Source organism: Synchiropus splendidus, chromosome 17 (genome assembly GCF_027744825.2).
Source record: "Synchiropus splendidus isolate RoL2022-P1 chromosome 17, RoL_Sspl_1.0, whole genome shotgun sequence".
Classification (NCBI taxonomy): domain Eukaryota; kingdom Metazoa; phylum Chordata; class Actinopteri; order Syngnathiformes; family Callionymidae; genus Synchiropus; species Synchiropus splendidus.
In genome coordinates this window covers 20,718,729-20,739,494 of record NC_071350.1, presented here as the reverse complement: position 1 = coordinate 20,739,494, position 20,766 = coordinate 20,718,729, and the positions used below count along the sequence as shown (strand labels likewise).

Below are 20,766 nucleotides of genomic sequence, written 5' to 3'. Positions count from 1 at the left end.
ATTTTATCAAAGCCTTTTGGAACAAATGCTAGAAATTCCTGATGCACCCCGTTTTCTGCCCAGTGAGTGGCGTATCAGTCAGTCTGCACCCTGCCTGTGCCTTACTACAACCATGCAGAAGTGACATTTTGCTGGCAAACACGCAGCAGATATGTTCAAAACGCACCTGCTCTAGTCATAGCTGTTCACAAAATAGAGAAGAGATTTCTGGAACAGTCTGCGGAGGAAATCCAATTAAAACACTTCAAAAAATCATTTCTTCTCTCTCTGTCTCATCTTAAAACACGGAGAACAAGACAATAGTGATTTATTTAAGGACACTGGGTTCATTTGTCAGAGTGAAACAGCCATCAGCCCAGCTTCTGGAGGTACAGCATTGGATCCCACGACTGCTTTCAAGTGGACACAGTGAAAGACAGTTTTCTTTGAGCATGTCCCACTCAAATGATTCTGCCACTGGGTACACAACTTGGTCATACATGATGAAAGCTGAAGCACTGGCGGTTTCCATGGCGATTACGCCAGCACAAGCCGATAAACATCACGGCATGGACGAGAGGATTTACAACTGCACCGTCATCCCTAACGCAGAGTCCAAACACACGGATGCATGAGTTTGTCCTTGACAAATACACAGCAGCTGTCTGTCCCACTTCATCCAAAACTCCGTCTGAGCTTACGACACACTGATTGGCTAGTCCGTTTTCCGTGGAGTCTGCAGCTTCCAGGCTCCAGTGACGTAGCGCAGGCGAATAAAAACCAAGTCTCGACCCATCTGCAGCCAACTCCAGAAAGGAACCAGTTTGGATCCTGGCAAAGAATCGTTGGCAAATGGACAATGTAACACACAAGAGCAAAGAATTCAACAGAAAATGGCTCTTAAAATATCCAAGATTGCAAATAAATGTCTGACAGATATTTTGGGATCAGCAGATTTAGGCTGCAGTGTGGGCAGACTGATGTCGACATATTCCAATGAAAACCTACCTTCTATTTCAGTCCAGTTGACGGCCACCTCCGCTATCGGGATTTTGAAACACTGAGCAATGTACAAGAGCTCCACATCAAAGGCCCTGGCCAGAGGGAAAACAAAAGCAGACAACAGTTGGGTTGTGTGTCCGCATGCCGTTTGACCTCAAGACCCCTGATGGCAGCCAGTTGGTGCTCGTGTTGTCAAACTCAAACATGATGAGGCAACTTCTTTGTTTTATCAAAAAGAAAATATACTCACTTCACACAGGGATAAAACGTTTGTCATTTTAAAAACTGTATCCAGTTTGAAGATTGGCCACCTCGCAAGGATGGTCCAGCAGTGGTCCCATTCCCCACACTCAACTCCCATGTAATAACGTTTATGGCTGTGCACTGCTCAATACTGACACCGTGCAACAACTGCGTTGGCTTTATTAAAAGAGCTTTGAAACGCCACGCTCACCACTATATTCCAGTTTGAATGGATCTAAAATATTCACCACAGGAGAGCACCTATCCCGGTGCTTCAAGTTTTCATTTCATACTGGACCCCCACGGGGCACTGCAGTGTTTTTGCATCTTGAGAGAACAAGCAAGCCCACTCTGCTGTGCTTGGTCAGGAGAAAAGCTTCAGCCCATCGCTGCCGACAGCTGCCTCAGGAACACCTCCCCAGACAAACTAATAATCGTGAGCATGTTGAGATGTGATCGACAACTAACAGCTGACCCGACATAATGCAGCATAAAAAGGGAACATCATCATAATGCGTGTTTCAGCAGATCACTGTCGTTGCCTCAGCATAGTCACTAAAACCAATGAAGCCATTTTAAGAGGTGAATATGGTCACATCAGTCACTAAAGAGGTCTATAAATGAAAATAGTTGAAGGTGCCAGTGTTGAATAAGAATACGGTTAGATGACATGTCCTTTACGATTACTAATAAAGTCCAAACACGTAAACACCGGTTGGCTAAAAAGCTCTCTTCTGAATACGTTCAACAGTACACATATCTATTGCCTGCCTGAGACCTCAAATTTCATGTGCCAATTTTGGTGCCGGTGTGTAAGTTGACGTCCAAATCCTTACCATCGTTCCACATGGAGGCACGAGAATGTTTTCAGCGCGGCCTCACGCGTGAAAAGCTTGAATCCACATTGAGTGTCCCGGATTCCTCGCACGCAGAAGAACCACACCAGGAAGTGGAAACCATACATGAGAAATGTGCGAAACAAGGACCGCTGTTGCAGAGACCAAAAAAGAACAAATGTTGAAAGTGATCAGATCTCAGGATGACAAAGACCTGGTCACGTACCTGAGCCACAGAATCCTGCTCCAGGTGAGCTCTGGAGCCACAGGAGATAGCCATGTTGCCCTGCGATTGAACAGCAATCACAGTGCAGTCCTTCAGGATTTAATGCAAACGGGCAAAACAGGCTCAAATGTAACAAATCAAACTACCGCTTTAGGATGAAGATCATTCAGCCCAGCTTCTACTTTTTCAAAGTCAGCAAACTTTGTGGCACCATCTGCATCGGCCATCAGAATGAGTTTCCCTCTGGAACTCAGAGTGCCCTTCAAATGTGGCACACACATTTAGGATCAAGTGACCCAGTACAGAAACAAGCAACAATCTCACCATCCGCACTGCCCCTCCTTTCCCTCTATTCTTCACAAGCGTCAGGACCCGGACCTTATCAGAACCATACTTCCGTGTGTAACCCAGAGCCACCTGCCACAAGATCACAAAAGCCATCACAGAACATTTCAATCAAACAGAGTGACATTTCAGCAACTTACCTCAGTAGTTTTGTCTTTGCTCCCATCATCCACCACTATGACCTCATAAGTGAAGGAGGCGTTGTTCTTCTACAGTGGGAGAAATAAAGCCGTCACATGGTGAGTCCACAGATAAATGCTGCCACCTACCGGTACCTTTCGAAACATTCATTCTTATCAAACAAAGTTCTCAGTGAATCTGAGTCAGAGTTTATAAATAGAGAACACAAACATGACTATATCCTATTCAGGTAAGACTCTGTAGCATGCTCACTAGTCTGCTAAGACTAGTACCAAACCAGAAATGATGCTGGCACCTTTTTACTGAACACAACTTACACAAAAGTAACTTTTCTGTTCTGTATGGCTTTAAGAAGATGATGTTTGACGTAGCGGAAGACTGGAGGTTGTGAGAGGGGTTGTCACTCACCTGTCTGTTTTCCAGATACTCCATAGCTTCATCCATCATCACAGGCACTGGAAACGTATGACAATTCAATTTGGAAAAGACACCGCGATAACGAAGAGGAAAGACCAACTACAGGATTGTTATTTCTTTGCTTTTTTGGCTTTACAGTGTCTTGCTCAAGGGCGGCGAACCTCATCATTAGACAGTAACTAAGGACAGGAAAATAAAAGTCGCACTTGATTGAATTTTGAAAAAGGAGCATTACATGCAGAACTCACTTCGGAGCTCCTCGTTGTAGGCTGGGACCACAACTGACAGGAAGAGCGAGTGGGGGTCGTGCAGACTTGGGAAGGACTCTGTCTGACCAGAGGCAGTGACGAAACCGCTCTCCCTTTCATGGCGTCTCAGGTCGATCATACCAGCGGTGACATGAGCAACAACAACGACCTAACAGAGAGAAAAGCAAAGCAGCAGTCGTCAGTGCTTTCATTGAACCAACAGTCGAGGAGGACGCTAGACGACACACAGGCAGCGCGAGTCTTGTCAGGACCTCTCGTTGGCATAACGTAACTGTCCCTCACCACCTACATGAAATGGACAATTATAATAACTATAATAAACTACTTTTACCGACCGAGGTTTTAACCTACACGCGCGCGCACACACACTTCTGTGCACTAGCACCTGCAATTGACGGCCTTCATTTATATTCAACAATGCTTGAAGTCTCTTACCACAATGAACACCAAAGCAGCTAGTGCCACCAAAGCCTGAACCACTTCACCAACACAATCCATGTTCCATCCGTCCGCAAGGTGCTAAGTACAACCGCCCCTCTCGTCCGTGTGCCCTCGGTATGGGACAACTTTGAATACCAATTATAAGCACTTCACTCCCAGGCCACTCCGGGCTGTTCCGGCTTTCGAAAACTAAACACCAACGCGAGGCGGAAGAGGACGAGTTTGTCGACACATCATCATCATCATCATCATCACAGCCGACGAACGTCAAGCAGTTTGCAGTGCTGACATCTAGCGGATTGGAATTGAACGACAAAAGAAAAAAGGCATTTCTAGAGATTACAAATATATATCTCTAGAATATAAATATATGATTTGATTTTGTGCATTTACTATTTGGATGGTTTGGTAAATCTGCGAATTAAATAAGAAAGGTAAATTAACCGTTTTCTGGAAAATATTTTGGAAACACAACCTTATACCGCAGATACTATTTAGCGATACAATTCTAATCAGTGGTTTGGATCACTGCGTTCGGTCACAAAACACGATTCGATTATGGTACTTGTTTGAAGCCTAAATTTGCCATTGAACGTTGCAGCCACCGTAGCTCTGTCGCCAACCCGCGTGGACCGATCCAAACATGGCGGCTGGGTTTAAGTAAGATTCCAACGACCACGCGTCATTTACTATGGAACTTCATTTTCTCAATGTCATTTGTTTCCCCCCCGCAATGTCTCATGCGTATCATTTTTTCAATTTAATTCAGGACTGCAGAGCCTCTCGAGTACCACAGAACCTTCCTGGTATTGATAAAAAATCTCTCTCTGTATATGTGTGATGAGCTGAAGTGTTGTTGTCATTGGTCAAATGCGCCAATCTTGCTGTTTTGAAGAAAGAAAACTGTCGACCAGACGGACGGGGCCTGTTCGAGTTCAGAACCACGATATTAAACATAGGTAGGCAGCTCGTCATCTTTACACATGCAGCTCCAGTTACCGTTCTTTTGTGATCTCGATCAGGATCGATATCCACTGCAGACGGCTCCGCGCTCGTGAAAGTGGGAAACACGACCGTCATATGTGGAATCAAAGCGGTAGACGACCCTTAGACCAAGGTGGGAGTAAGACAAGGAGTGGGTTCATCTCTACTGTTTTGTGTGTGAGTTGTAGGAGCTGTCAAACCCCACGGCGGAGCGCCCGGCGCAGGGCTTCATTGGTGAGCACCTGTCTCGGGTTTGAACAGGCAGGCACTGTGCCATGATTTAAAAAAAGACCTGGCAGGCATAGACGAAAAGTAACTGCCCAAAATCTGTAGAAATCTCAACTTCTATCTTCCCAACACAGTTCCCAACGTGGACCTGCCACCCCTGTGTTCCTCACAGTTCCGTCCGGGACCTCCAGGAGAACAGGCACAGGCTGCGAGCCAGTTCATGGCCGACATAATTGAGAGGTATGAGATGCGCCTCATCACATCACTATTGTCTGTGGACCCTTCTCATGCTAGCGTACGGTTGTGTTCCAGCTCTGAGGTGATACTGATGGAGGATTTGTGTATTGAAAGAGGAAAGGTTGGTTGCAAAACAACGACTGATGCTGCAGTTGGAAATGTGGAGCTCATTTTGACTCTGGTCGTAGCTATGCTGGGTCCTCTACTGTGACCTGCTGTGTCTTGACTACGATGGCAACCTTCTTGACGCTTGCGTGATTGCCCTGCTGGCTGCTTTGAAGAACAGTAAACCACTCAAAACACAGTTGTCTAGGAAATGTGTCGCTTCTCAAAATGTCCACTTTCCAACAGCTAGGATCCCTGAAGTCAGCGTCAACAAAGAAACAAGTTCACCTGAAGTCGACTCAAAAAAGAAACGTGGATTGAAAATTCAGAGATGCCCCATTGCAACCTCCTTTACCGTATTTGACAAGTAAAATGCACAAGTAGTTGCCGTGTTTGCTAAAGTGCTTCACTAATCCCGTGCTTTTTTTCCCCGCAGCTCCATAGTGATCGCAGATCCAACATTAGAGGAAGAATGTTTGTCGACTGCCCAACTCACTGTTGTCACGGATGAGGATGATCAACTCTGCTCTCTACACAAGCCTGGTGGGATATATCTTCAAGATCCATGAGTAGTGACATGAACATATGCAGTCTCACATTGAACGTGGACCACCACATAAACAGTCTGTATAATTCCTTAATGTAGGAATGATACAATATTAGCATATTCCTACACCTACAATACTTGTATTACATGTATAAAAAGCCATTGATTTGACTGCCATGCTCTATTGAGAAACAGTTTGGTGTCAAGCTCCAATTCATGTTTCTGCTTGCGGTAGGTGGTACATCACTGTCGGGACAGAAACTGCAGGAATGTATCAACGCAGCGACAACACGACATGAAGAGATCCAGAAACTCATGGATAAAGTCTTCAACAGTGTAAAACCACCACAATAAAGGATGTCACACATAGTGTTTTGGATCTAAAAGCTGTATTTCCACTGTCAATATATATTCTTTTTTTAATAACAATAAAACAGACAAAGGTGGTTTAAAAATGTTTTTCATGAAATGTCTCACACAAGTTGATGACCAGCAAGACGTTGCTGGCCGGCTGCTGTTTAAAAGGAGACACTTATACAAAATGTTCTGTACAAAAAGCAGCTACACAGTTTTTCCACGAGTCCTCGTTGATTCTCAAGCAAAGTTTTACAAAAATGTCGTCCGTCAGTAAGAGGTAGAGAGCCGCCGCCCCCAGGCCCTGCTCTGAGATCAGAGTCGCACATTCACATAAGGTCCAGTGCAGTTGGTGTCAGTGAGCTAAACTCTGAGACCTGTGCTTCAGGAGCAGTTTCTACCAGAGCGGAGGAATCCTGGGAGTATGAATTATACTTTCAGTTCTCACAACTTGAGGGGTTTTCCTGAACTGTGGAAGACTGCTACTTGTCTAAAATTCATTTAAGTTCCTCCAACTCCAATTGACATTTCTGGCAGAAACATTTGTCAGCTGGAAACAAACAGGAGACGCATTTGACCAACCGCAGTGAGGCAGACAGAAGAGCACAGTATCGATCATTCATATAGGGGTAAACAAGGATGGTAGGAACTGGGAAAGGGAGTGTCCATCACAACTTTGGGAGCGGCTGCGGCAAGCTTCTTTTCCTTCTACTTCTTGGTAGGTTGGCGGTAAGATGTAGGGGCGCTCCCTCCTGTGGACCCGCCGCTCCCATAGCCATTTGCTGCTGCTGCTGCTGCATTTGGTGCTGCAAGAATTGCAACTGCCGAGTCAAGAAAAGGCAGACGATCAGCACTTAAGAAGAATGCATTCCAACATAATGCTTTGCAGCAAATCGGAAAGAAAAAAAACAGCAGTTAGTGAAGATACACTAATGTGAGTGATTGGAAAGAGCGGTTAATGGGTCACAGAGGAGGGGTGTTGAGGATGTGGGAGTGATGAATGGATGGAGGATGCAGTTGAGCAGCACTGATTTTGAAAACCACCAGCTGTGAGCAACAAAAGGCATGCAGCCGAGCCATCGTGTTTTCAGTACACCAGTGACTGGCTGGCAAATCCTCACACCTTCATGCGTTGAAAGCAACACACCTGTGTCCAGTGAATAAACCCCACCCCACACAATCATTTCAGTGCTCGCCCCCCACCTCAGGTCCACAAAGTCAATGTTAGTCAATGGCACTGCAAGTGTCTCAAGCGTCAGCGACTGGGTTGCTGGAGCATATCATAACAACCAAACAAACCATCCAGAAAAGAAAGTGTAAATGTTCAACAGACAAAAAGATGGCCAGTGAAGGAACAGTGCTCTACGTGGCGGATGAATGATCAGACCATAAAGCACACAACTGTTTGTATGACAATATGAGCAGAAACATTTTGCATTCATCATAAAATGCAGTGAATAGGAATGAACTATGAGTTGAATAGACTTTCAATATTTTTTTGTGCTGGCAATCCACCCAGTTAGCAAGCACCTCTTGACATCCGATTCATGAACAAACACTCATCACCCATCTGCGTGGATAAATATGAGTTGGACACATGTGCTTCTGTTGACCACATGATTTCATTTTTCACTGATAATATGTGAATAGATGTATGGCCACAAATTGCAGTATGTCTGGTCAAGTCGGGGTTGAAATTCAACATAACACATTTTCAAAAGGTTGTATTGGGCACCTCAACTGGCACGTATGCATTGCAACTCTGGTCCATTGACTTGCCTTAAAACACACTATATCTCCGAAGACAGATGTCTCCTACAGATATGTGAACATGTAAGTTAAAGTTGCAGCATTACTTGGATCTGTGGCTGGTGCTGCTGGTGAAGCCTTGGAGAAGGCAGCTGGGGCCCAGAGCCGTCCAACCCACAGCCCAACTGGGACAGCACTAGGGGAGTAGGAGGGAGACCCAGAAGGGTAGTGGGACAGCAAAAGTAAGAGAAGCAGAAAAAGGAACAAAAGAAGCATAATACAATGCACACACAGCAAAAAAAAGGGGCAAGAATAAGTGAAAAGAGGAGGGAGGTGTCAGACAGGATGTTTGCAGGAAAATGGCAGGGTAAGGAATGATAGGAGCGCAAGACGAAAAGGGAAGAAATAATAAGGCAGAAATTAAACAAAGGAAAAGGAACCTTATTGCAGAGATATTACGTGAAACTGGGACTATACTATAAAAAGCTCTGCTGACTAAGGAAACATTGGACAACATGTTGCATTACCTCACATATGGCACTGGTAATGATTAGTCTTGCAGGAATTAAGGCAAGACAGACCATTGACTGTTGGTGTGAAGGAGGACCATACCTGTCTGCGGCGACATAAACCCTCCTACACCCAGATTGATGACTGCTGTCTGTTGACTTCCCAAATTTTGATCACTGCCTTGATCCCCCTAGAAATCAAGAGGGAAAATAACAGGACACAATCAAAAGGTCATCAAAAAAACATTCTTATATTCTTATATATCTGTATATATATATCTATATATCTGTATATATATCTATATCTATATATATATAGATATATATATATGATAGGATGAGAACAACAACAACAAACATGGAGGAATCCTCCCTGAACCAAAGCATCTGTTTGCGTTTGTTCAGGGAGGTTTCTCACTACACAGTGTCCAGGGTTTCCACCACTCTGGATGCATTTGAAATTCTCACACAAATATTTTCAAGACATTGAAAGAGCTCTAGTCTAAATCAGGTCAGATAAAGACTTGACTATAGCCACCATGGTGGTTTATTGTGCTGTTGTCAAACTGATGCAGAATAAACAAGATTTTGTTGTTTACATGGACGTATGGCTCCATCACGGCTTCTTGTGGCAAATATTCTTACACCATTAAACTGTGATTAATTACATCACATCATTAATCAAATTCTCTAATTAACTACATTATTTTTTGTTTTTAATTGAATCCCACCCCATATATATAATTTGGGAAGTCTAGGGATAAAGTTGACAATCATGGCTATTCAGGGTAACTAATTGGGAATGTACAGTGGCCATTAGATCCAGTAGTCGAGTTGAGAAAAGCGACAGAAATCATTCCCTCTGAACAACTGCCCCCCCCCACTTTATTTTCTGAACTGAAATTTCTTAACTCTTTTGCTTCAATCTTAGATTCTGGAGAAAAAAAACATTGCTCTCTCTCATCAGTTCTGTGAATCAAACTAAAAGCTCTCTGGCCGCACGACAAACAGGCAAGCAATACATTGACACAGTGATACGAGACAACCACTCGGAGGTACCTGTTGATTACAAGTGCGTCTTGTATTTGTTATTTTTAATGAACGTGCCAGAATGGATTGGGTGTATTTGGACAAGTGAGATCCACATTGCTGCAAACTCATGTTAAATCTATGAATAGAGGTGAAGTAGCCTTACCGTCTCCCCCTGCTGCTGAGGACTGGAGGTGGCCGACTGACTCTGCTGTGGGGAGAACTGAGACACCTGCTGCTGCTGCAGAGGGTTAAAGATGAGAGGGCCAGTGGGGAGCTGGAGATGTAATGCAAACAGATGCAGGACAAAAGAAGTGTGTGTGTGTGGGGAAGGATGGGGTAAAGGAAGGGATGCAAGGGTGAGGATTGAAGAAGTAGAATGATGCACAAAGATGAAGAGGAAAGGTGGCTGTTATCCAAGGCAAACGACCCCATTTCTCAGCATTACAGGCACCAGAATCCTGAGGATAAGCTCAAATAAACATGCAATTTGGGTCTAGATCAAATCCTGAGTTGGGGAATGGTATAAGCTGGTATAAGGTTTTTCAGTGTGTCACACATACAGACTACATGCCATCAAAGATTCTGAGGGGATGAGTCAGGATGCTGGCCGAGGGATACGTAGGTGCAATTTAAGAGGGGACACTTGTGATGGAATGACACTGACTGGTCACAATTCCCCACATACGGCATTAGGAAAGTATCTTCCACAGAACAATGAATACATGCTTCTAACAATACCACTGAGTGAACAAAAAATACCTGCAAAAGGTTCAGTTGTCTTAAGCCAGCACTGCTGTTCAGACCAAAGTGGCCTCCTAAACACAGAACAGCACACGAGACGTGGAAAAGAACATCTTAAGTCAATCCACAGGGCATAGTCGAAACACATCATCCCTGAACATTTCACCATTTTGAGAGCACTGGACCACAAGTCTGGCTCACTTTTATTCTGCAATCAACCAACAACATGGATCTCACCTGTTGGTGTAGCTGACTGCATGCTGGGCATCAGCCCCCCAGATGGCAGTATTCCACTTAAATTAAGGCCAGGACCCAGCATTTGGTTGGAGCTGCTCATTAATGTCTGAGGACTGCTACACAGAGATGCGTCATCATTACAGAGCTACTCTTCAAACACAATGCATTTCTTACCAGACAGAGCTGACCACATTGATGAAATTTAGTCCAGCAGGGTTCGTCATGACCTGTGATGACGTGGCTCCTGTGGTGATGGAGGTCCCCATGGTGGGCAAGGGGATGGTCATGACAGGCAAAGGTTGACTCAAAGACAGTTGCTGCTGGGGAAAATTGGTGAGCAGGGTGGTCTGTGACTGACCCTGAACCACTGCACCGTCTGAGGGGGTTGGGGTCACAGGGAGGGGGGCGGTTAGCACATCGGATGGGTGTGGTGTTGAGCATGGTGTGTTGCTCGGTGTGGGGGTGGATGGCTTGGGTGTTCCCGATCCTGTTGGTGAAATTAAAAGAATTTGAAAATGAAACTAGAAAAGTGGCTCTGGAAATGGGCTTCTATAGGAGTCAATGCAACAGCTACTCACTTTGTGCGGTGCCAATCGGTGAGAGGGAGGCAGGCGACAGCATGCCCATCTGCCCTAGTTCAATAGAGTGTTTCCTGTTAAGAGACTGGCTTTTGGCTGGAGGGGGTGTAGGACCTTTGAGCGGAACACAGGATGTTTGGGAGCTAAATGAATTACCTGACAAAAAAATAGACTTTATCATTAGACTTTAACAATTATGTATCATATATATATATATATATATATATATACACACCATATTTTCCGGACTACAGAGCGCACCGGAATATTAGCCGCACCCACCAAATCTAAGAAGGAAAATTGATTTTTTTCATACATAAGCCGCACCAGTCTATAAGCCGCGGGTGCACTGTTGCTGTCTGTGCCACAGAAAATGCATGAGGATCACTTCTAGCGATCCTCTAGTACTCGTTTTGACTGACTCATGAAACAATCTTGCCAATGTTCTGAACTCCAGTCATGAACTCCTCACATCTTATTTACATTTAAAGTGTTCAGAAAGCGCCGTTTTCACCCTCCAGTAGATCGTCTCTGTTAGCAGAGCTGCGGACACGCAGGCGAAAACAGTGCAATTTGAGCGCTTTAAAGGTAAACAAAACGCAAACGTGATGTCATCGGTTTGATGTGATGAAGCTCAATATTTTTGCCAGCAAAGAGCATGCTCATTAGACTGTACAAACTCGGGATGCTCCGAGAGACAGGGAGAGCACTCAGCTGAAGCAGCTGTCTTCAACCTCTTTCATGAAAGTTCTCACTCTGGACAGTTGCAAACGTTTCAGATTCAGGTGGTGGACCGCGAACGCTGCATCTGACACACAAGACTGCAGCGGATTCGGCAGCGGTTGATTCCGTCTTAAAACGACACCTGAGAAAGGCTGCTCATCTGGTGCGGTGAAATTAATGATTATTTCTCGGGCAATATGCTTCGCGTTCTGAACGTCACGCTCAGACCGGCGAGTGTCCGCGAGTGACTGCTGGTTCCTGCAGTTTCACTTTCATGAGCACCAGAAAACTCACTGTGCTCTGTCAAGTGCTGGTGTTTGAAATATCGTATTGAATTCGTGGCGTTGACGCCTCTTAACGTGCATGTGCTGCAGGATGCAAACTTGACATGACAGACTGAAAAAAGCTTCCGCATTAGACACGCCGTTGCCAAGCGAGTGGCGAGTAGGCAGGGAGGAGCGGACGCATCACAAACCACGGGCGGTGCCTCATCAGAGCGGCTGCTGTCACATGTGACGGGATTTTGTGACCGGCAATGACAGGCAGTGGTCGGCATTCACAGATCACGAGTTCAGCCTTTCATAATTGGTGGCCGATTGATATCCCTGTACAAATCCATATATTAGCCGCATCGTTTTATAAGCCGCGGGGTTCAGACCGCGAGAAAAAAGTAGCGGCTTATAGTCCAGAAAATACGGTATATATATATATATATATATATATATATATATATATGTGTGTGTGCGTAAAAGGCTGAATGATCTTTTGATCTCAGATTGGATAGGAACCTGAGGAGGAGCTGCTGCCAGATCCTGGTGGCAGTTTGATTGGAGGCGGCCGGTGCTTTACCCCTTTTCCCAGAACCGATGTCTGCGTCAGTAAAGACGTTCCATCAGTCTGCAATGATAAAACCAAAGAGCATGCTGCTTTCAAGATTTAAATACAAGGACAGTGGAGAGCACTTAATGACATCAACAAACCTCATCTTTGTTAGGAGAAAGGGGACCTTGTCCAACATTATGGGACATTTTCACCTCACAGTTTCCCTCTGTCTCACACACTTTTTGGTAATGAGCTAGAAAACTGAAAAAGACGAAAAGAATTTGAATCATAAGATATTGAATAGGTCCCAATAGAGCAAAAAACAATAGAGTGGTCTTACCGCTCAGCATCAATCTTTGATCCTATAAGGAACCTGTGATTGAAAACCATGACAGAACATTAATCTAGAGACGCATTTTAAAAATGTGATTCTCAAACTCTACTTACGGAGGATGTACGAGCTTAAGGTCTGTAACATCATCCTCTGCCTTTGGCTCTTTAGCACAGTAGATCTTTCCATAAACCAGTGGATCACCAATTGACTGAAAGATGGATACCTTAGTCCTTTGGACTTGGCCTCTCACTTCACACTCAAAAGTGTAGTCATCAATGACTTCCTGTGAAGACACAATATGAAATGAAAGATTCCCAACAAATGGAAACTTGTTGAAACTTGAAGCAGGACAATATATTATTGCATCATTTTCATTAAATTACAAACTGAGGAAAGCAGATCAACGCTCCTGCAATACCATTTCTTCATGAACAGAACATATGTTTGAGTAACCAATTCGTTTCAGCTTCGTCTTACCGTGGAATACCAGTTGAAAGCAAAGAAAAATGGATTGTTTGGTTGTGGATGAATAGGGAAGCAAACAACACATTGAGGTTTTAGCCGTCAAAAGAGAATGAACACATTGGAAGTTCATTAATAGAGAAAGTCTCTTCCACTTACTTTGAATCTATACAAAAAGTCAACCACTACCACACCTATACTAGTCCTTGTTGTGTTGATGAAGCTCTGAACCGTTGGAACAGCATGTCATACTGCTGAACAGCTGTGCTACACCCATACATACAAATTTGACTAACATATCATAACATTCATTAACTTATTTCCAATAATCAATTTGCTAACCCTTTGGGCAGAAGAGTTTTTTCGATGAAACATTCCATTTAGGAATCACTACTTCAAAAGGCTGCATGTAAAAAACAGTTAGAGATCAGAGGTACTGACAAAAGGACATCACTGGACGATGGCCATAGTGTATTACATTACTTTTTCAGATGTTTATCATCGGAGACATCCTTCCTCATCTCTATAAGGACGATGATGATGATGATGATGTTGACTGGCTATCATCATGGTCATTTAAGGCAGGACTCTGAATACAGTCTGTGCAGCCTGCACTATTATTAGCAGTGTATTTTATCTCCCGTTTGCCTCTATTTCCAGGTTGTTTTTTTTTTACCCCACATTCCCGCTCAGCAGTAGAACATTGCCTCCAATTGCACACTGCCTGTGGACTCACAGCCAACTGACACATTATGAAGTCACAGAAGCTGTGTCACTATCTGTCACACTGTATAAATGAAGTAAAAATCTTCATCAGACAATGCATATTCTCATCAGAATCTGAGACCATCAAATTTGCTCACTGCCCCCCTCATCTCCTCGATCTCTATCATTCTCTATCACTCTATTCAATTGTTATTTACTTCAAACTTTGATAGAAACACACCCACAAATGTTGCTCTGACTGAAGTTACAGGTGTCCAACATCTGCTTTTTGGGTCAAGTAGTATCTATACCCAGTACCATATTCGCAGCACCATATTTGAAGCTCAACTTGTTTGCTGCCTCAATTTTGCCACTTTGGAGCCCAAAGGTAAAAGATTGATGTACCTCAGCAGGCCAAATGACAGTTGTGGGCTGAGAGTCTTCCAACAGCAGAGACTTCTCCACAACAGCGTACTTCTCCACCTACACCAAACACAAATATCACTAGCTTATTCTCCTGCTGTTAGCAAAAAGCTGCACAAAACACAGGCCATTGCACTTACATCGATTTCTTTAGGAACGCTGAGCTGGCAGTTGTTGTTTTGCCTCCACATGTCAACACACTTGAGCAGGAGAGGCAACCAAATTAAGGAGAAAAAAAAAGAAACAATAGTATGAGAATTTGCACTGAAACTTCATATGGTGAGGGGCGTGTATGGGTATCATATTTTACTTAGTTAAATGAATGGAATGAAATGATTATTATGGAATTTCAAAATGCAATGAGAAGATTTAAACAGATGTAAACAGCCTATATCAGAAAGCACTGGGGCATCATCTCTTCTGTTATTTTATATAAAATAGAACTGGTTGGTATCATACATTTCCAATTTTTGATATCTTCAAGTCAATGCTTGGAGCAGGTCTTCTCTCCTTCTTCTTCTGTAGGTAGTCATAAAGGCGTAGCTGTGGGGGCACAGGAAGGTAAGACAACTCCTGTTGTCTGTTCAGGGCGGCTCGAGAGTGCCTTTTGTAACACCTGCAAACAAATGTCATGGATGTGTTTGCTTGCTTGCTTTTACCATGTTGATGGTAATACAGATTTGGATTCCTTCTGATGAAGCTGCTCAATACAAACCTTTTTCATCTTCTATCCCCCCCACCCTGTCTTCTGCCACGTTTCCTCTGTAGCTTTTCTTTTGTAGCCAAAAGAAAAAGTAACAACCCCTCTTTGCTCGGCAGCAATATATTGAACAGTCATCATTGTCTACACAATCCCCAGAGACTTTGGGACTTGTTGTATTTGTCCAAAATACCCTTCCCAATAACTAAAAAATAAGTACCGTTTCATTGAACGAGTGTTTAGTTTCTGCTTGTTGTAAAACAGACGGTTGGCCGTGCAGGTCACAGAAATGGACGGGTCCAGACACAGAGGTTCAGCTGTCGCCAATATCAACTGACTCTCCAGTTGCAATTTGTCATCCTGCAAAACAGATGTCAAACATTTAGACATTTTCAGTCTGTGTAAAATCAATTCAGATTACCTTGATGTGTGTGTGTGTGGGCTTGTTTATACTGCGTCACGGGAATAACACACTATCCTCCTGGGGACCTTTTTCTGGTCCCCACAGGTCCAAACCTCAATTTGAGGATGAAGACTTCAAAATAACAAGGTGATTATGATTGGGTGTGCGAATCTGCTCTCACGATGCTGTACTTGGTAAAGATTTGAAGTCTGATCTTCTGGGTCACATCATCACAATTGGCATAATGTAGCTAATAAACTGCTTTCTTGTGGGACGTGCTTTCAGGGAAATTGTATGGAGGGAAGTAACTCTGGAAGGCATAGTGGGCCCGAAACAGAGAGTGAAAAATGTAACCATGGGTAGCGGCTGGATTCAGCTGCAGGAGGGGTTGGGAACCTATGTCTGGAGACTGGCCCCTTGAACGTCTGGGCTCTCAGACGTGCCAGACAGTTTGCTACCTCCACCCAATTAAGCCATTTTATCAGCTCACCTAAACAAACCTAGTAGCATGTGAGGTGCCACCACACTTAACAGCAAGCTCAGTAACGGTGACTTCCCATGATGCTCTGCAGCCCAGTCAACCGATCACAGTTGTTGATCACTACAAGCAATCCAGCTTCACGCTGCAATGATTGTGCCTTGTCACATCAGACCAATGACATTACAGGCGTTTTATTAACTTTAAAGTGTTATAATGCGCCGTTTTTGTCCATATGTATTCCTACTTCTCGTTCCTCCTAAACCTCTTCTGTTCCTGGAGTGCTGCGCTGCTCAGCTGGCCAGCTGTAGAGGCGGAAGCATGTTGCAGCGATCATACACTGCGAATGGTTGAATTGAATGCCAAGCATCATGGGAGCTGTTTAAGTCACCGTAATTTGAAATTATTAACAACTACACATTTCATTAATAGGCATACGGAAACAAACGGTTCAAAAAATATAAATATGTAAATACACATTCCAAAAACAATTCATGAGAGCAAGAACCCGTTTGTATTGTATACTACTTAAAAAGCACAAATGCCTGTACCTGTGTCCACTTGTGATGCTCACTGGTCATTGCATGGACGTCACAAATCAGAGTCTGACAACAAAAACATTATAAAGTGTCATTGGAGGATGTGCCGCTTTTAATTCATTACAATTTTACTTTGTTTAATTCAAATATCCAAACAAGCAGTTAAATTGAATATACAGGCCTGTTAAAATAAGTTCAATGATTTAGTCATAAATAATAATAACGTCATCATTATTTCAATTGTTCACCTGCATTGTGGGCCTCAAAAGAACATGTCTGCTTTGATAGGAAGGCATCTTAGCATTAATCGACTGTCTGAAGTCTCGCACTTCAACGATCACACAGCCACAGTGGAAGATGTTCACCTGAAACAAATTCATAATTCCAGACAAACAGGACATTATTCTGGAATTATACACAAGAGTTTGTCAGTATCTTATGGCAATTTTGCTTTTGTACATTTTAATGTTACATTCACACAGAGAAGCAGAGTATATATATGCACTTTGTACGACTTAGTTCTGATAAACACCTGCGATTTCTCCAACAAATCCACCAGAATTGGAGGCAACTCCTCTGCATCCAAGTACTCAAGCAGTTCGCCTTCTTCATATGGCAGGCGGACGGTTTCAGAATCTGTACAAACAGTTAGTCATACAGTTTTCCAAAATACATGTGTTCCTTTATTACAATACACATTTCCTACCTGATCCATTTTTGCCCCTGAGCATTAATGAGTAGCCCTCATTTCCAGGGTACAGGTTTACCACGAGGCATGACACTGATTCCTGAGACACCAGCTTTTCCAACAGATTCACATTTCTTCTTAAAGTCTATAATGAAGAAATTAAATGGAAAAAAAAGTATTTTATTTTGAATATATATATATATATATATATATATATATATATATATATATATATATAACAAAATCTAACCGACCTTTAACTCTGGTTCTTTCTCACATTCTTCAATGTACAGCTCATAGAGCTTCTGATACAAACTTTTTCTTCCACCTGAAGACAGCCTCCTTTTTGCAGGTCGCTGGCGAGCACTTTCGACAATGTACTGTGTTGAAGACAAGGTTTATATATGTTGACATACAAACAGTAATAGGCTTCATTCAGGATACAGAGAAATGTTCCTCCACACCTCTGCTCGGTCCAGTGCATACTCCAAACCTTGTTGCTGCAGAAATGAGAAATTGCATGAGGTCAATCGTATCATTTTTTTTGTTCATAGAATTGTTCTGTCTTCAGGTCGAAAACAACCATTGAAACTTGTAAAACCATGTCATCATGTCTGGCGTTTAGAAAGAGCAGTGCGAAGAAGTGGTAGAACTGGATCGCACCATTTTCACCGTCCACCGCCAGATGAGAGACGATGCTGTCCTTTCTGCCCCAGTGTCGCCTTCCCGGAGAGACCATTCACACCCTGTGCATTGGCAAAACAAAGATCACATTGACACAATGTATCTTGGGAGGAAATCCAACACTCTTCATTCTTGTGCTTTTAACATCGCAAGCAACACGCATCAGCGCAGACGCACAATTACAGCACGCACACGTTAATATAGCATGCACGATCAAAGTGACTCCCCGACTTCACTATCGTTTTGCACTGAACATGAACACAAACACGCAGTGGTACTTGTCAGTCAGGGACTGTTCTGGCTGGAGATGCCGGTGACTCCAGTTGGCTGCGTGAGTGCGTGTGGTAGGAAAGCAGCGCAGCAACAAGCTCGATGATGGCAGGCTAACATTAGCCAGGTAGCACGTCTCTCAGTAACGAGCCTCGCGAATGACGTTACTGCGCTGAAGACACAAATGCAGTCACCGCAGACAACATGTGTCGACTCACCTGTCACACTGCATTATGGTGGAAAGATACCCCAGTGAAAGAATAGCAAATGAAAAAGAACACTTGTGTATTCATTGATGAAAAGTCGGAACAGCAGCCATTTTATCCCAGTGTGACAACAACAGCTACACTTCCGGTGTCGCCAGCGAGGGGCGGGGACGCCGTTCGTTGACGTACTTACCTGTGTATTCTTAAAACGATCATTGTTAGCAGTGAAAGAGGGACATGAGACGTGATGGTGTTGGTCCTAGAAAAGATGTCAAGATCCAATCAGAACCAGCTTCCTGTCTTGGGCACCTTTTCTGTTTTGGAACTACACAAGTGTCTCGCGCTAGCTTCGCCTGTAAGATGAGGTGAAGGAAAATGCAACTACAGCACGAATGTTGAAATAGTTTCATTCTGACCAATGCCATCCTTGACTGTCGGTCAGGTGAATGGTTCTACGATGCTGAGCATGGACAACATAAACAGTCGACTCGACACGAATGAATTGTCCGGCTCAGGCACCGATCGCCTCAAGTGTAGGTTTTGTGGCTGGCCGTTAGGGGACAGGGCAGGACAGCAGAATCGAACACGCTTCACCTGTCACTGTAGTCCGCGTTGGTCCTAACCATACTCTCGCCTGTTGTAGATCGAAGAATCAGGTGACAGTGAAATGACCTCGGTGTAAACCCCGACACGCCTCCGACTCGATGAGAAAACAGGCTTGTTGGAGCGCATGGAAAAGCCATGATGGAGTTACGTAAATGTGATTGTGACAGCTTTGGCTTTTTTTTGAAGGATGCTGTCACTAGTGCCGCGTCAGCAGCCTCACAACTTCAGTCATTTGGCCACAGATGTTTTGGGTGGGACTCCAGAAAGAGCAGTCCCTGCTCACTGCGTTTCAGCTGTGTGTCACAGAATTCAAGCCAAGTAAGGAAGAATTGATCACAAGAAAGCTTTTTCAAATTTGTGGCAAACAAACCACAATGTCCTTTCTGCAACACGTCTCAGCCAATTGCAAGAGAGCCTGCCCATACCCCCTCATTTTAAGGACACAGAACCAGATAAAGTTAGTTCTCGTCAAATAAAGCTGGGGCAACATATCTTTGGAGTTCAGATGGACGGATCTGTCTCTGCCACCTTCAGAAATACTCATCATACACACAATTGCACTATTGTCATACCTGAACATTGATTCCCGTTGAACATTCCATCCGTTTTTTTTTCAAGCTCTAAAAACAGATGAGCCATTTTATTGATCTTCATAAATGTTTCTTTCTCCTGTCCATATTTGTTAGATTACGTCTAACAGTTCTTCCTCTTTTACTTCAGGGGCTACAACAGTCATTGAACATTGTAGAGGCATTGTAGAGCAGTCATCCTAATTTGAGTTTTTTTTTTTTAATGGTCTTTTTTTTCTGTTGGAATGATGGAGATTGATGAGTGGTATGCAGTCAGTCAGAGCCATGTGAAAGTGCACAACCAAAAACATTGCAGCTGAGCTTTCTGTTTGTGTTGAGTCGGGACCGGCTGCAGGGGTCCTCAGGTTCAGTCAATGTTTTTCGTGATGAGGAAGTACAGCCACGAGCGCACAGAAGGAGCAGATTATCATTGAGCATTTCAACAGTTTAAACCGCTTACGCAAACAAATATCTCCAAAATAAACAAGTGAAGAATGCATAGACATGCCAAGCAGCAGTGTGGGGGTGAGGCCGGTTGATTGGGGGACCAAACACTACCCATGTGAGGACCCACTGTGGGCACCATTTGGCTGGACCCCACAAATCCACGGCTCAAGTTGAGGATGAAGACATCAAGATAACTGGGTCATTATAATTATAATTAAATTATTATATAATTATATAAATATAATTATAATTCTCTTCAGAGATCAATAAAGTATCTATCTATCTATCTATCTATCTAATTAGGTTCAGGTTTGGTTTAGACTATTGGTTAATGCTAGCCATTTGTTAAGGATGGATAAGGTAAGGATGAGAGCAGTCCCCACAAGGATAGAAATACAAACGTGTGTGCACACACTCCATGAGTTTCCACGGTGTGAGGCACAAACAGGACAAACATTCTGTAGTAATGGAACAGCTTTGTTTGCACAGTAAATAAACATGGACTGC

At 43.6% G+C, this 20,766-nt stretch overlaps 3 protein-coding genes across 10 annotated transcripts; 1 reads left to right on the top strand and 2 right to left on the bottom strand.

Moving 5' to 3' along the window:
- Positions 1–285: 285 nt before the first annotated feature.
- On the bottom strand, positions 286–4,146 carry alg5 (ALG5 dolichyl-phosphate beta-glucosyltransferase). The gene is made up of 10 exons (XM_053847411.1): positions 3,894–4,146; positions 3,438–3,606; positions 3,181–3,227; positions 2,772–2,840; positions 2,611–2,703; positions 2,433–2,546; positions 2,287–2,346; positions 2,061–2,212; positions 988–1,073; positions 286–810 (listed from the first exon to the last, which is right to left on the bottom strand). Exons 1-10 carry the CDS (start codon positions 3,954–3,956, stop codon positions 695–697), a joined length of 969 nt encoding a protein of 322 aa, XP_053703386.1. The 5' UTR covers positions 3,957–4,146; the 3' UTR covers positions 286–694.
- Positions 4,147–4,514: 368 nt separating this feature from the next.
- Positions 4,515–6,471, top strand: exosc8 (exosome component 8). 3 transcript variants are annotated; one of them, XM_053847315.1, is made up of 11 exons: positions 4,515–4,559; positions 4,669–4,705; positions 4,795–4,858; positions 4,922–4,995; positions 5,072–5,117; positions 5,246–5,351; positions 5,424–5,469; positions 5,537–5,633; positions 5,700–5,820; positions 5,890–5,996; positions 6,236–6,471. In XM_053847315.1, the coding sequence occupies exons 1-11, from the start codon at positions 4,543–4,545 to the stop codon at positions 6,352–6,354; spliced, it is 834 nt and encodes a 277-aa protein (XP_053703290.1). In that variant the 5' UTR covers positions 4,515–4,542; the 3' UTR covers positions 6,355–6,471. The 3 variants fall into 3 exon arrangements, with proteins under 3 accessions (XP_053703290.1, XP_053703288.1, XP_053703289.1); XM_053847313.1 differs by having other exon boundaries at positions 5,537–5,820; XM_053847314.1 differs by lacking the exons at positions 4,515–4,559; positions 5,072–5,117 and having other exon boundaries at positions 4,565–4,705; positions 4,922–5,016.
- On the bottom strand, positions 5,780–18,894 carry supt20 (SPT20 homolog, SAGA complex component). Of its 6 annotated transcripts, none has more exons than XM_053847310.1 (24): positions 18,650–18,894; positions 18,141–18,223; positions 17,942–17,977; positions 17,732–17,857; positions 17,496–17,622; positions 17,322–17,425; positions 17,038–17,154; positions 16,802–16,855; positions 15,590–15,729; positions 15,129–15,285; positions 14,810–14,869; positions 14,652–14,729; positions 13,193–13,362; positions 13,086–13,118; positions 12,904–13,006; positions 12,712–12,820; positions 11,201–11,314; positions 10,797–11,109; positions 10,623–10,738; positions 10,404–10,459; positions 9,808–9,918; positions 8,716–8,803; positions 8,211–8,299; positions 5,780–7,175 (listed from the first exon to the last, which is right to left on the bottom strand). In XM_053847310.1, the coding sequence occupies exons 2-24, from the start codon at positions 18,141–18,143 to the stop codon at positions 7,023–7,025; spliced, it is 2,457 nt and encodes an 818-aa protein (XP_053703285.1). In that variant the 5' UTR covers positions 18,144–18,223; positions 18,650–18,894; the 3' UTR covers positions 5,780–7,022. The 6 variants fall into 6 exon arrangements, with proteins under 6 accessions (XP_053703285.1, XP_053703282.1, XP_053703284.1 ...); XM_053847307.1 differs by having other exon boundaries at positions 5,781–7,175; positions 10,623–10,735; positions 11,201–11,356; positions 18,650–18,893; XM_053847309.1 differs by having other exon boundaries at positions 5,781–7,175; positions 9,808–9,882; positions 11,201–11,356; positions 18,650–18,892.
- Between the last annotated feature and the right edge of the window lie 1,872 nt (positions 18,895–20,766).

Bases quoted from the DNA above. Each gene is read 5' to 3' on its own strand.
- alg5 (XM_053847411.1), bottom strand. From the start codon at position 3,956: ATGGATTGTGTTGGTGAAGTGGTTCAGGCTTTGGTGGCACTAGCTGCT. The intron at 2,547-2,610 runs GTGAGATTGTTG...CCACATTTGAAG, and splicing joins AAGGAGGGGCAGTGCGGATG to GGCACTCTGAGTTCCAGAGG. The intron at 1,074-2,060 runs GTAAGGATTTGG...CCCTCTGGCCAG, and splicing joins TGCCTCCATGTGGAACGATG to GGCCTTTGATGTGGAGCTCT.
- exosc8 (XM_053847313.1), top strand. The intron at 4,706-4,794 runs GTATTGATAAAA...GCTGTTTTGAAG, and splicing joins AGTACCACAGAACCTTCCTG to AAAGAAAACTGTCGACCAGA. The intron at 5,470-5,536 runs GTTGGTTGCAAA...CTCTGGTCGTAG, and splicing joins TGTGTATTGAAAGAGGAAAG to CTATGCTGGGTCCTCTACTG.
- supt20 (XM_053847306.1), bottom strand. The intron at 17,623-17,731 runs GTCGGTTAGATT...TCTTCATTATAG, and splicing joins AGAAAGAACCAGAGTTAAAG to ACTTTAAGAAGAAATGTGAA. The intron at 15,730-16,801 runs GTACAGGCATTT...TCTGTTTTGCAG, and splicing joins AGCATCACAAGTGGACACAG to GATGACAAATTGCAACTGGA.